This window comes from Pecten maximus, chromosome 8 (genome assembly GCF_902652985.1).
Source record: "Pecten maximus chromosome 8, xPecMax1.1, whole genome shotgun sequence".
Classification (NCBI taxonomy): domain Eukaryota; kingdom Metazoa; phylum Mollusca; class Bivalvia; order Pectinida; family Pectinidae; genus Pecten; species Pecten maximus.
Genome location: NC_047022.1, coordinates 40,245,579 through 40,260,713, shown reverse-complemented (window position 1 = coordinate 40,260,713; position 15,135 = coordinate 40,245,579). Strand labels below are relative to the sequence as shown.

The 15,135-nt window shown below is 35.5% G+C and overlaps 1 protein-coding gene across 2 annotated transcripts in view; it reads right to left on the bottom strand.

Moving 5' to 3' along the window:
• Positions 1-15,135, bottom strand: part of LOC117333499 (dentin sialophosphoprotein-like) — a 51,758-nt gene that overhangs the window by 8,827 nt on the left and 27,796 nt on the right. For both annotated transcript variants that reach the window (XM_033892816.1, XM_033892815.1), the window contains exons 4-8: positions 11,968-12,014; positions 10,614-10,765; positions 5,174-5,452; positions 4,002-4,188; positions 485-849 (exon numbers count right to left, since the gene is read on the bottom strand). In XM_033892816.1, the coding sequence (XP_033748707.1) occupies positions 485-849; positions 4,002-4,188; positions 5,174-5,452; positions 10,614-10,765; positions 11,968-12,014 (1,030 nt within the window). The remainder of the gene's footprint in view (positions 1-484; positions 850-4,001; positions 4,189-5,173; positions 5,453-10,613; positions 10,766-11,967; positions 12,015-15,135) is intronic.

The following is a 15,135-nucleotide window of genomic DNA, read 5'->3' as shown; positions in this document are numbered from 1 at the left end:
TATTGATTGCTTACTCCTGGTGTAACTGACACATGACTATTGATTGCTTACTCCTGGTGTAACTGACACCTGACTATTGACTACTTACTCCTGGTGTAACTGACACCTGACTATTGACTACTTACTCCTGGTGTAGCTGACACCTGACTATTGATTGCTTACTCCTGGTGTAACTGACACATGGCTATTGATTGCTTACTCCTGGTGTAACTGACACCTGACTATTGACTACTTACTCCTGGTGTAACTGACACCTGACTATAGACTACTTACTCTTGGTGTAACTGACACCTGACTATTGACTACTTACTCCTGGTGTAGCTGACACCTGACTATTGACTACTTACTCCTGGTGTAACTGACACCTGACTATTGACTACTTACTCCTGGTGTAACTGACTTTAGTGACGCCTGACGTCACTAATATTTTGTCCTTTATTTTATTAATCAGTTCATATACTTAGGACAAATTTACATTCCTTACCTGCTGTGGTCTTGGGGCTTGCATGACCTAGACGAGATTTTGGTCTATCGTTTCCCTCTCTGTGTGAGCTACTGCCTGCCTCTCGTCTGTTATTATCAGATGAACTCTCGGTTGATGAAGATGCTGGGGAGACTTCTGTCTTGTTGTTCACCCCTTGCTTTCCATTGTTTTGAGAGCGATTGGCCTTCACAGGAGGCTTGTTAGTCGATTCTTTGTTTGATCGTGCTGGAGGAATCTCTTGAGTTGCTTTATAGATTTGCTGTGTCTTTGACCTTTGTGATGACTGTTCCCTGGTTGATCTTGGAGCTCCTGTTTTCGGTCGCTTTCCTTCCTTTTCATCGTTGGAATTTTTCTTGGTATCAGAGCTGCAACAGAACAAGATTATGGTTATTACACCATTTATCAGTAACAATCTGGGTTTTTATACAACTGTTTGTCTAATCATTCCATGTTGGTGACTTTACTTACAATTGTCTAATCATTCTATCTTGGTGACTTTACTTACAATTGTCTAATCATTCTATGTTGGTGACTTTACTTACTATTGTCTAATCATTCTATCTTGGTGACTTTACCTACAATTGTCTAATTCATCATTCCATGTTGGTGACTTTACCTACAATTGTCTAATCATTCTATGTTGGTGACTTTACCTACAATTGTCTAATCATTCCATGTTGGTGACTTTACTTACGATTGTCTAATCATTCTATCTTGGTGACTTTACTTACAATTGTCTAATCATTCTATGTTGGTGACTTTACTTACTATTGTCTAATCATTCTATCTTGGTGACTTTACTTACAATTGTCTAATCATTCTATCTTGGTGACTTTACCTACAATTGTCTAATTCATCATTCCATGTTGGTGACTTTACCTATGATTGTCTAATCATTCTATGTTGGTGACTTTACTTACAATTGTCTAAACATTCTATGTTGGTGACTTTACTTACAATTGTCTAATCATTCTATGTTGGTGACTTTACTTACAATTGTCTAATCATTCTATGTTGGTGACTTTACTTACAATTGTCTAATCATTCTATCTTGGTGACTTTACATACAATTGTCTAATCATTCTATCTATCTTGGTGACTTTACTTACAATTGTCTAATCATTCTATGTTGGTGACTTTACTTACAATTGTCTTATCATTCCATGTTGGTGACTTTACCTACAATTGTCTAATCATTCTATGTTGGTGACTTTACTTACAATTGTCTAATCATTCCATGTTGGTGACTTTACCTATGATTGTCTAATCATTCTATGTTGGTGACTTTACTTACAATTGTCTAATCATTCCATGTTGGTGACTTTACTTACAATTGTCTAATCATTCTATCTGGGTGACTTTACCTACAATTGTCTAATTCATCATTCCATGTTGGTGACTTTACTTACAATTGTCTAATCATTCCATGTTGGTGACTTTACTTACAATTGTCTAATCATTCCGTGTTGGTGACTTTACTTACTATTGTCTAATCATTCCATGTTGGTGACTTTACCTACAATTGTCTAATCATTCCATGTTGGTGACTTTACTTACTATTGTCTAATCATTCTATGTTGGTGACTTTACCTACAATTGTCTAATCATTCCATGTTGGTGACTTTACCTACAATTGTCTTATCATTCCATGTTGGTGACTTTACCTACAATTGTCTAATCATTCCATGTTGGTGACTTTACTTACAATTGTCTAATCATTCCATGTTGGTGACTTTACTTACAATTGTCTAATCATTCTATGTTGGTGACTTTACCTACAATTGTCTAATCATTCTATGTTGGTGACTTTACCTACAATTGTCTAATCATTCCATGTTGGTGACTTTACTTACAATTGTCTAATCATTCCATGTTGGTGACTTTACTTACAATTGTCTAATCATTCCATGTTGGTGACTTTACTTACAATTGTCTAATCATTCTATGTTGGTGACTTTACTTACAATTGTCTAATCATTCTATGTTGGTGACTTTACTTACAATTGTCTAATCATTCCATGTTGGTGACTTTACTTACAATTGTCTAATCATTCCATGTTAGTGACTTTACTTACAATTGCCTAATAATTCTATGTTGGTGACTTTACTTACAATTGTCTAATCATTCTATCTATCTTGGTGACTTTACTTACAATTGTCTAATCATTCTATCTATCTTGGTGACTTTACCTACAATTGTCTAATCATTCTATGTTGGGGACTTTACTTACAATTGTCTAATCATTCTATGTTGGTGACTTTACTTACAATTGTCTAATCATTCTATGTTGGGGACTTTACTTACAATTGTCTAATCATTCCATGTTGGTGACTTTACTTACAATTGTCTAATCATTCCATGTTGGTGACTTTACTTACAATTGTCTAATAATTCTATGTTGGTGACTTTACTTACAATTGTCTAATCATTCTATCTATCTTGGTGACTTTACTTACAATTGTCTAATCATTCTATCTATCTTGGTGACTTTACCTACAATTGTCTAATCATTCTATGTTGGTGACTTTACTTACAATTGTCTAATCATTCTATGTTGGTGACTTTACTTACAATTGTCTAATCATTCTATCTATCTTGGTGACTTTACTTACAATTGTCTAATCATTCTATGTTGGTGACTTTACTTACGATTGTCTAATCATTCCATGTTGGTGACTTTACTTACAATTGTCTAATCATTCTCTGTTGGTGACTTTACCTACGATTGTCTAATCATTCTATGTTTGTGACTTTACTTACAATTGTCTAATCATTCCATGTTGGTGACTTTACTTACAATTGTCTAATCATTCTATGTTGGTGACTTTACCTACAATTGTCTAATCATTCTATGTTGGTGACTTTACTTACAATTGTCTAATCATTCTATGTTGGTGACTTTACTTACAATTGTCTAATCATTCCATGTTGGTGACTTTACTTACAATTGTCTTATCATTCTATGTTGGTGACTTTACTTACAATTGTCTTATCATTCTATGTTGGTGACTTTACTTACAATTGTCTAATCATTCTATCTATCTTGTTGACTTTACTTACGATTGTCTAATCATTCTATGTTTGTGACTTTACTTACAATTGTCTAATCATTCTATCTATCTTGGTGACTTTACTTACGATTGTCTAATCATTCCATGTTGGTGACTTTACTTAGAATTGTCTAATTCATCATTCTGTGTTGGTGACTTTACTTACAATTGTCTAATTATTCTATGTTGGTGACTTTACTTACAATTGTCTAATCATTCTATGTTGGTGACTTTACTTACAATTGTCTAATCATTCTATGTTGGTGACTTTACTTACGATTGTCTAATCATTCTCTGTTGGTGACTTTACTTACGATTGTCTAATAATTCTATGTTGGTGACTTTACCTACAATTGTCTAATCATTCTATGTTGGTGACTTTACTTACAATTGTCTAATCATTCCGTGTTTGTGACTTTACTTACAATTGTCTAATACATTAATCTGTGTTTACTTAGTGACTTACGATTTTTCTGTGGAGAAGGAATCGTCATTGTTGCTGTATGTGTTACTGTCATACATGTGATATTTCTGGGGTGGAGCAGACATGACACGTCGGAACCCAGTCGTAGGCCGTAACATCTGGTATTGGCGATCCTTTCCCATGTTGATAAATCTGCCATACCTCTCCACCTCATCTCTACCGTACAGACCTGTCAACCAGGGATAGATTTGAAAAATAGTAGACTGGGGCAAACATTCAAAAATAGTAGACTGAGGGATAACATTAAAAAATAGTAGTCTGGGGCAAAACATTGAAAATAATGGACTGGGGCATAACATTGAAAATAGTAGACTGGCGTGTTACATTGAAAAATAGAGGTGTGTTAGGGATGGGTGTAAGAAAATTGAATTATACATTGGCACTTCCTACATAGCAAATTACAACATAAAGTAATTACATATATAAATTGTTATTAAACAACAAGGCAACTAATAATTATAGTACTATAGTTAACTAGGTTATGGACAGGAAACCTATAGTCTCCTCAGTGACCGGTAGGGGACTAATAATTATAGTACTATAGTTAACTAGGTTATGGACAGGAAACCTATAGTCTCCTCAGTGACCGGTAGGGGACTAATAATTATAGTACTATAGTTAACTAGGTTATGGACAGGAAACCTATAGTCTCCTCAGTGACCGGTAGGGGACTGATAATTATAGTACTATAGTTAACTAGGTTATGGACAGGAAACCTATAGTCTCCTCAGTGACCGGTAGGGGACTGATAATTATAGTACTATAGTTAACTAGGTTATGGACAGGAAACCTATAGTCTCCTCAGTGACCGGTAGGGGACTGATAATTATAGTACTATAGTTAACTAGGTTATGGACAGGAAACCTATAGTCTCCTCAGTGACCGGTAGGGGACTAATAATTATAGTACTATAGTTAACTAGGTTATGGACAGGAAACCTATAGTCTCCTCAGTGACCGGTAGGGGACTGATAATTATAGTACTATAGTTAACTAGGTTATGGACAGGAAACCTATAGTCTCCTCAGTGACCGGTAGGGGACTGATAATTATAGTACTATAGTTAACTAGGTTATGGACAGGTAACCTATAGTCTCCTCAGTGACCGGTAGGGGACTGATAATTATAGTACTATAGTTAACTAGGTTATGTCACCTTTCTCCATCTCCTTGAAGAGAAGTTGGTTGTACTGCGCCTGTTTCAGTTTCATCATCTGGCCTGCGCTGTAAATGCGTGCGATGTGTGTAAGGTACGCTCGCTCTCCAGGCTTCAGCTCCGGGTGGGTAAGGAGGGGACTGGATTGGAACCGTGCCGGCAGAGAAAGTCGACTGGAGGAACGTCGAGGAGATTCTGTTAACATGCCGATCTGGAATGCTGTAGGATCAGTGGGTACTCGGCATGAAGTGTGTCTCTTAGGGTTGACAGGGGAACCATCTGTGGAAAAGAAATTCAATTTGACCATGTCAGAAAAAAACTGTTCAAAAGTTAAAACTGCTTGTTTTTCAAAAAGATATATATGTTCATGTTCTGTAATTTTAAAATGAAAGTTCTTATATGAATGTGTTTATAGGTCTGTATGCTATATGTACCGTATTTGACCTAATAAGGGCGCAGGGCGCGGGTAATTGACAGTGGGGGCGCCCTTATTAAGATTAATTATTCTGAAGTTTTATGAAACAGACTATACCTTATAGCAGAATACCCAAGGTTGTGGAAACGGTAAAATATTCAGTCATAAAAATATTCCAGATGAAGATATCTATTCATTATCATATATTAAGCTTAAACATCACTTGAATACTCCTGTAAACTTGTAAACCATGCCAGCTGATCTTTAGACCAGAGAACGTGTGTTCCGCCATTTATGTTCAAATGGAACTCTTTTGTGTTCTATTTATTGAAACAGGTGATTTTCCAGATCATATCAGACATCGTTTCCTTTGACCTAATAATTGATTTACAATGTCTTTTACTAGCTTTCTGTTCTGAACAAATCTTATTTATCAACAAGAATGAAGTCTTTACTTTATCTTCAAATAAAGATGGTAAGTTATTATGTGTATGTGTGTTTAGTTTTGGGTGCTCTTTGCACTGACATGTCATCTGTAGCCTGTAGGAATACAAAAAATGTTAAGAAAACACGTGTTCCAGTTACTTAATTTGCTAAAGAAAATTGAACACATAAAGTAGCAAAATATTTCACATGAATTTTTACTTTTGATCACCATTTTACACCATTTTGACACTCAGTCAAAGATGTATTTCCTTGAAAAAAGGTAGGAGTGCCCTTATTAGGGCAGGCGCCCTTATTAGGTCAAATACGGTATGTGATTTTAGTGCATACTTGGCTCCAATGCAATACATGTACTCGAACATAAATAGTGTCTGATACTGGGAAACTTACTCTTACAACACAAATAGTGTCTGATACTGGAAAAACTTACTCTGACAACCCATAAACCCTACAGCAGTATACATGTACTCGAACAAAAATAGTGTCTGATACTGGGAAACTTACTCTTACAACACAAATAGTGTCTGATACTGGAAAAACTTACTCTGACAACCCATAAACCCTACAGCAGTATACATGTACTCGAACACAAATAGTGTCTGATACTGGGAAACTTACTCCGACCACCCATAAACCCTACAGCAGTATACATGTACTCGAACACAAATAGTGTCTGATACTGGGAAACTTACTCTGACAACACAAATAGTGTCTGATACTGGAAAACTTACACTGACAACACAAATAGTGTCTGATACTGGGAAACTTACTCCGTCCACCCATAAACCCTAAAGCAGTATACATGTACTCGATCACAAATAGTGTCTGATACTGGGAAACTTACTCTGACAACACAAATAGTGTCTGATACTGGAAAACTTACACTGACAACACAAATAGTGTCTGATACTGGGAAACTTACTCCGACCACCCATAAACCCTACAGCAGTATACATGTACTCGAACACAAATAGTGTCTGATACTGGGAAACTTACTCTTACAACACAAATAGTGTCTGATACTGGGAAACTTACTCTTACAATTACCACAAATAGTGTCTGATACTGGGAAACTTACTCTGACAACCCATAAACCCTACAGCAGTATACATGTACTCGAACACAAATAGTGTCTGATACTGGGAAACTTACTCTGACAACCCATAAACCCTACAGCAGTATACATGTACTCGAACACAAATAGTGTCTGATACTGGGAAACTTACTCTTACAACACAAATAGTGTCTGATACTGGAAAAACTTACTCTGACAACCCATAAACCCTACAGCAGTATACATGTACTCGAACACAAATAGTGTCTGATACTGGGAAATTTACTCTTACAACACAAATAGTGTCTAATACTGGGAAACTTACTCTTACAACACAAATAGTGTCTGATACTGGGAAATTTACTCTTACAACACAAATAGTGTCTGATACTGGGAAACTTACTCTTACAACACAAATAGTGTCTGATACTGGGAAACTTACTCTTACAACACAAATAGTCTCTGATACTGGGAAACTTACTCTTACAACACAAATAGTGTCTGATACTGGGAAACTTACTCTTACAACACAAATAGTCTCTGATACTGGGAAACTTACTCTTACAACACAAATAGTGTCTGATACTGGGAAACTTACTCTTACAACACAAATAGTCTCTGATACTGGGAAACTTACTCTTACAACACAAATAGTCTCTGATACTGGGAAACTTACTCTTACAACCCATAAACCCTACAGCAGTATACATGTACTCGAACACAAATAGTGTCTGATACTGGAAAACTTACACTGACAACACAAATAGTGTCTGATACTGGGAAACTTACTCCGACCACCCATAAACCCTACAGCAGTATACATGTACTCGAACACAAATAGTGTCTGATACTGGGAAACTTACTCTTACAACACAAATAGTGCCTGATACTGGGAAACTTACTCTGACAACACAAATAGTGTCTAATACTGGGAAACATACTCTTACAACACAAATAGTGTCTGATACTGGAAAACTTACTCTGACAACACAAATAGTGTCTAATACTGGGAAACTTACTCTTACAACCCATAAACCCTACAGCAGTATACATGTACTCGAATACAAATAGTGTCTGATACTGGGAAACTTACTCTTACAACACAAATAGTGTCTAATACTGGGAAACTTACTCTTACAACACAAATAGTGTCTAATACTGGGAAACTTACTCTTACAACACAAATAGTGTCTGATACTGGGAAACTTACTCTTACAACACAAATAGTGTCTAATACTGGGAAACTTACTCTTACAACACAAATAGTGTCTGATACTGGGAAACTTACTCTTACAACACAAATAGTGTCTGATACTGGGAAACATACTCTTACAACACAAATAGTGTCTAATACTGGAAAACTTACTCTGACAACACAAATAGTGTCTAATACTGGGAAACTTACTCTTACAACCCATAAACCCTACAGCAGTATACATGTACTCGAATACAAATAGTGTCTGATACTGGGAAACTTACTCTTACAACACAAATAGTGTCTAATACTGGGAAACTTACTCTTACAACACAAATAGTGTCTGATACTGGGAAACATACTCTTACAACACAAATAGTGTCTAATACTGGAAAACTTACTCTGACAACACAAATAGTGTCTAATACTGGGAAACTTACTCTTACAACCCATAAACCCTACAGCAGTATACATGTACTCGAATACAAATAGTGTCTGATACTGGGAAACTTACTCTTACAACACAAATAGTGTCTAATACTGGGAAACTTACTCTTACAACACAAATAGTGTCTAATACTGGGAAACTTACTCTGACAACACAAATAGTGTCTAATACTGGGAAACTTACTCTTACAACACAAATAGTGTCTGATACTGGGAAACTTACTCTTACAACACAAATAGTGTCTGATACTGGGAAACTTACTCTTACAACACAAATAGTGTCTAATACTGGAAAACTTACTCTGACAACACAAATAGTGTCTAATACTGGGAAACTTACTCTTACAACACAAATAGTGTCTAATACTGGGAAACTTACTCTGACAACACAAATAGTGTCTGATACTGGGAAACTTACTCTTACAACCCATAAACCCTACAGCAGTATACATGTACTCGAATACAAATAGTGTCTGATACTGGGAAACTTACTCTGACAACACAAATAGTGTCTAATACTGGGAAACTTACTCTTACAACACAAATAGTCTCTGATACTGGGAAACTTACTCTGACAACACAAATAGTGTCTGATACTGGGAAACTTACTCTTACAACACAAATAGTGTCTGATACTGGGAAACTTACTCTGACAACACAAATAGTGTCTGATACTGGGAAACTTACTCTTACAACACAAATAGTGTCTGATACTGGGAAACTTACTCTGACAACACAAATAGTGTCTGATACTGGGAAACTTACTCTGACAACACAAATAGTGTCTGATACTGGGAAACTTACTCTGACAACACAAATAGTGTCTTATACTGGGAAACTTACTCTGACAACACGAATAGTGTCTAATACTGGGAAACTTACTCTTACAACACAAATAGTGTCTGATACTGGGAAACTTACTCTTACAACACAAATAGTGTCTGATACTGGAAAACTTACTCTGACAACACAAATAGTGTCTAATACTGGGAAACTTACTCTTACAACACAAATAGTCTCTGATACTGGGAAACTTACTCTGACAACACAAATAGTGTCTGATACTGGAAACTTACTCTTACAACACAAATAGTGTCTGATACTGGAAAAACTTACTCTGACAACCCATAAACCCTACAGCAGTATACATGTACTTGAACACAAATAGTGTCTGATACTGGGAAACTTACTCTGACAACACAAATAGTGTCTGATACTGGAAAAACTTACTCTGACAACCCATAAACCCTACAGCAGTATACATGTACTCGAATACAAATAGTGTCTGATACTGGGAAACTTACTCTTACAACACAAATAGTGTCTGATACTGGGAAATTACTCTGACAACCCATAAACCCTACAGCAGTATACATGTACTCGAACACAAATAGTGTCTGATACTGGGAAACTTACTCTGACAACACAAATAGTGTCTGATACTGGGAAACTTACTCTTACAACACAAATAGTGTCTGATACTGGAAAAACTTACTCTGACAACCCATAAACCCTACAGCAGTATACATGTACTCGAACACAAATAGTGTCTGATACTGGGAAACTTACTCTGACCACCCATAAACCCTACAGCAGTATACATGTACTCGAACATAAATAGTGTCTGATACTGGGAAACTTACTCTGACAACACAAATAGTGTCTGATACTGGGAAACTTACTCCGACCACCCATAAACCCTACAGATATGAGAATCATGATGAACAAGACAGTCACATTGACCAATCAGCCACCAGCTACATATAACAATAAAAGCAAATTCTACTTCAATTTCATAATTTAAGCTTACCTTATTATATACCTTTGATTCTATTAAAAACAACAAAGAATAAAACATAATACCACTTCAGTGTGGTGTCCTTACCATAGAACTTGGCTTGTGACCTTTGAGAATTCCACTCCAGGTCACTACAGACAGAGGGTGTATAGCGGGGAGACTGGGAGTTGAGACACTTCGTGTGAAATTCCTTGTTGACTGGGGATGATGTTCGCAAATGGCGATCAGGGTTGGGGATTCTAAGAAAAACATTGTAGAGAATTTATGAAAAACTTTTTGAGGCCACACAAAACAAAATTTCTGAAAAGTTCTTAAATTCAAAATTAGACATTAGAATTTTGTTTTCAATTATGCCACCCCCCCCAAAATAAACTGGAAAATAAAAGTTAAAAGAAAATTCTCTAAAGCTTAACAAGAATTACACATTATCATGTCTCACCTGTTCACTTTGTCACTATACAATGTAGTAAGTGTTTAACTTTAAAATAGTATGGAAGCATCCTGTATACATTACAGACATGTATAAATATTGATGCATTGCATAACAAATATCATATTTTTACAAAATCATTAATTCTCAAAATTCACCTAAAAATTTACCCCAAAAAATCACTCTCTGAAACATGAGAGGAAAAATAATCTGATATCTGATCAAATTAAATTTTGCTTTAAACTATTTTGTAAATCACTTGGAGAAGCAATCAAGATTTTTTACCAATTTTTCAAAATCTAAGGTTTTTACACAAAAATACAGCCACAAAATACAATCCAGTTAATCTGTAAAGTGTGTGTAGATGTCTACCCAGATGTTAATGAAATGACATTGATACTTTTTGAAAAACTAAGCTAAACACAAAACTTTAAAACCCAGATAACCAGCATCCCTAATTTAAAAGTCACTGGACCATAAATTCTGGATGATATTCTGTAAATGACGGGCATGTTGATATGCCCACTATATGATCTAAATAAATATATATAATAGGTCTGGTGAAATGGACTTATAGTTTTTGAGCAATGGATCTTTAAACTTTAAAGTGTACTGTTGACAGCGCTGCTGTATATTTGAGTTATTTCTGTATAATTTTCTTGGATTACAATAAATATCCAATATGTTCTTGAAGACTTTTGTTGACCTAATAACTGGCAATTTGCATAAAACATGAATAGTTTGATAAAAAAATACAAAATACCACATACTTATCTAATCATACAGAAAAATGTTTCTTATTGTCAATATTGTTATGATAAACATGAATTAGAAATCAAATTATAGTATCCCTGTGACATTTAAAAAAGCATTAAATTCAAAAGAACTGCATATTAAACTGTTGTGGCAACAACTGAAAAATATTTTTGTCAACACCGTGGTATTGTGTAGCTAATCTCCATAAATGTATTATAATTGAGCTGTCAGACTCCAGGTAAAGCTTAAACTCACCTGTCCGATTCCTCGTTTGCATCATTGTAACCTCTTAGCTTGCTTTTCTATAAAAAAAAGTTGGAAACATTTAAACCATCTAATGATAAAGAATAAAAAGACAAAAGTGTTTCTGTATCCATATTGACTCTAGCATAATTAAACAAGAGGCCCAGAGGGCCTAGCTGTATCCCTCACCTGGTTGATTTGAGCAAATGTCAAAATATTGTTCATGCTCAATTCGTTAATAGCGTTATTTGTTAATGCCCAACAATGCTATATATGGTTATGGGGTGGGGATCTGAATGCTTTCAAATATATAACAAAGAAACCAAGTCCCTTGGATTGGTGAAATGCCCTTCCACCTATTTTTATATCAGGATTGTGTTTATCCCTTGATACCCAGTAATGCTATATATGCTTATGGGGTGAGGATCTCAACAGTTTCAAAAACATAACCAAGAAACTACTACATAATGTAGTATGTCCTTAGGGCTGGGGAGTTACCCTGAGGGCCTGTTTTGACAACATGAACATGTCTATCTTTAGATGCCCAGCAATGCTATATATGGTGACGGGGTGGGAATCTTAACAGTTTCAAAAGTACAAGAAGTCGCTTATAGCAATATACTAGAAGTCAAATTGCTCCCTTTTGCCCCGCCCTTCAGGTCCCTGGTATCACTATAATATAGATGTCATAGATTGCTTAGTTCCAGAGAAGTCGTTATCAATATCAATATTGCCAATTGGACCCTTTTTGCCCCAGCCCCTTAGGCTCTTTGGGGTCAGCCCTATCATTTGTATAAAGGGCCTGTTTCCAGAAATGTTAATTCTCCATAGGAGCCTGCCCCCGTATAATTTCTTATCTAGCTCAACTACAGTTTTTTTCTTTTCCGAAGAATAATTTTACACCTTTCCGACACCCATATTTCATAATGTCAGTGAAAATGTATTTTTATAAAGTTGTCATTTTGAGCATCAAAGACATAAGGTCGTAAATAAAAGAAGGTTATCTCGAAATTGTAATTCGCAACATAGTATAAATTTCTTTTGATAAATATTTCCAAAACATCGTGTTTATTCATAAAACATAAAACAAAAATTTTCTCGGATGAAAATGCACTTGCAGAGACACAATTATGAAGAAAAATGCCATAAAATTGCAATTTTCTCCCGTTATATAGTTTTGGATGCAAACTTCCATCACAAAATCGGATAGAGCTTTACTTGTTTCATATGTGTACCAAAAATCAGCGAATTCCATGTGGTGGAACGTTCTCATATCGCCGCCTGAATGTGGTTGTAAATTGAAAGAAAAGGGGAAATGAGTAACAACCTTGTCTGAAACCCTATTATATAGCTTATTATATACAAAATTTTATATTGAATATCAGAGCGGATATTTTCATGACAGTTTTATGATATCTAACGACTAAATAAACAGTATCGATATAAAGATTTAAAATTCTTTTGAATCAGGTTCTTTGTTCGTTCGTTTTTTTTCCTTAAACAATCAATGCGTCTTGTAGTTCATTGGCGGGGCTCACTTTTCTCCACGATATGTTATCAGAAAATATGTCAAGGTCAAGGTCTAAGCGCAAGGTCAAATCAAGGTCAAAAATTCAAAATTCAAAATGAGTTAATTTTTGACTGCATTGCAAAGTGCATGAATAATGAAGACGAACGGTGCAAGTTTTATGGTCGTGCGATAAAAAATGACGTAGAAATGGCACTTTGAAAAATGTTTGTTTTCCCGCCAAAATTCAAATTTTCCCCAAAATGCCCTTAATTACCCTCTGCTCCAAAATCTTTACATACACAGATATTATATTTGGCACAGTGATAGCATGTACGGATGCCTACAAACTTGATTGCTTTTCAATGATCTTGACCTTCATTCAAGGTCACAGAGGTCAAATGATCAAAAATCGAAAATTTCAAATTCTCTTTCAAACGGTTAATTTTTATTGTATATTTAAGAAAACGTTTGTTTGAAGATGTTTGCAACGTTTCCAGGTCAAAACGTGAACTTTATCTCAGAAAAAATACGTAGGAAAACATTTAACTGCCAAAATTAAATATTATCCTACAATTCCACTTCAAATGTTTTCCTCCAATACTCTGACACCAACAGACTTGATAATTGGCACATATAAAGCATTAATGACTGGCTACAAAAGGTATGCACATATTTGACCTTGACCTTCGAAGTTCAAGGTCACAGAGAGGGTTGAAAGTCAATTGATCGGTTAAAGAAGGGAAGCGAAGAGAAAACGAAGAGAAATCGTAGGTAAAAGGTACAAAAGCGTTCGTCAGAACGAGAACATGACTGCAATCATTTTCTAGTTGGAAATCCTGTGTTTTGATCTTGATCTAGTTTTGTTTGTTGTTCTGTCTATTTGTCAGCCAATGTCTTCAACCACGGGGACTTGTGAAGTAGCCATCTTGTATTTTTTTTTATGAGAAAGTGTTTCTCTCACTTTTTTTCATATCTGTGTACATATTCTCAACATACCGAGCAAATACTCTCATGTTTTTGTTAATTATCTAAAGAAAGTGGAAAATCGGCAATTCAACCAACGGCTAATTCAACCCAAGATTTGAAAATGTTCCACCACTTACATATTGATGATTTTTCCTCTCATCAATAGCATATTAAGTACTTTTTAATAGGATAAAAATTGGTTTGCATCCAATGCCCATAAAAGGGTGTATTCTCTAAAAAACACAGTTTTTGTGTCTAAAATGTTATCATCGAAAATGGCATTTTTGAGATTGTTTCTTCCATAAAACAGCCAAATGGCGCGATGGAAACATGATTTCTTGTCACAATAATGCCATGAACATGTTCTTTACGGTGACCATCATTTGATTAGATTTTCATTAATATTTTACATAACATGCACATTTTATCAACACTTAGACAGCTTCTGAAAGGTACAACTTTGAGGAGCCATAAAAAACAAACCAAGTGACCTAAATCTTTATACTTTATAGATTTGTGACCACAACGGCATGGGCAATGCACCACCAACAGGAAATTTGAATCAGAGAAGGGGCCATTTTGGAAACAGGCCCTTTGAATCCCTGCCTCCTACCGATTACCACTGAAATATAAATATCATACCTAGCTTAGTTCTTTAATATCAATATTGCCAAATGGACCCCTTTTGGCCCCACCCCTGAGGG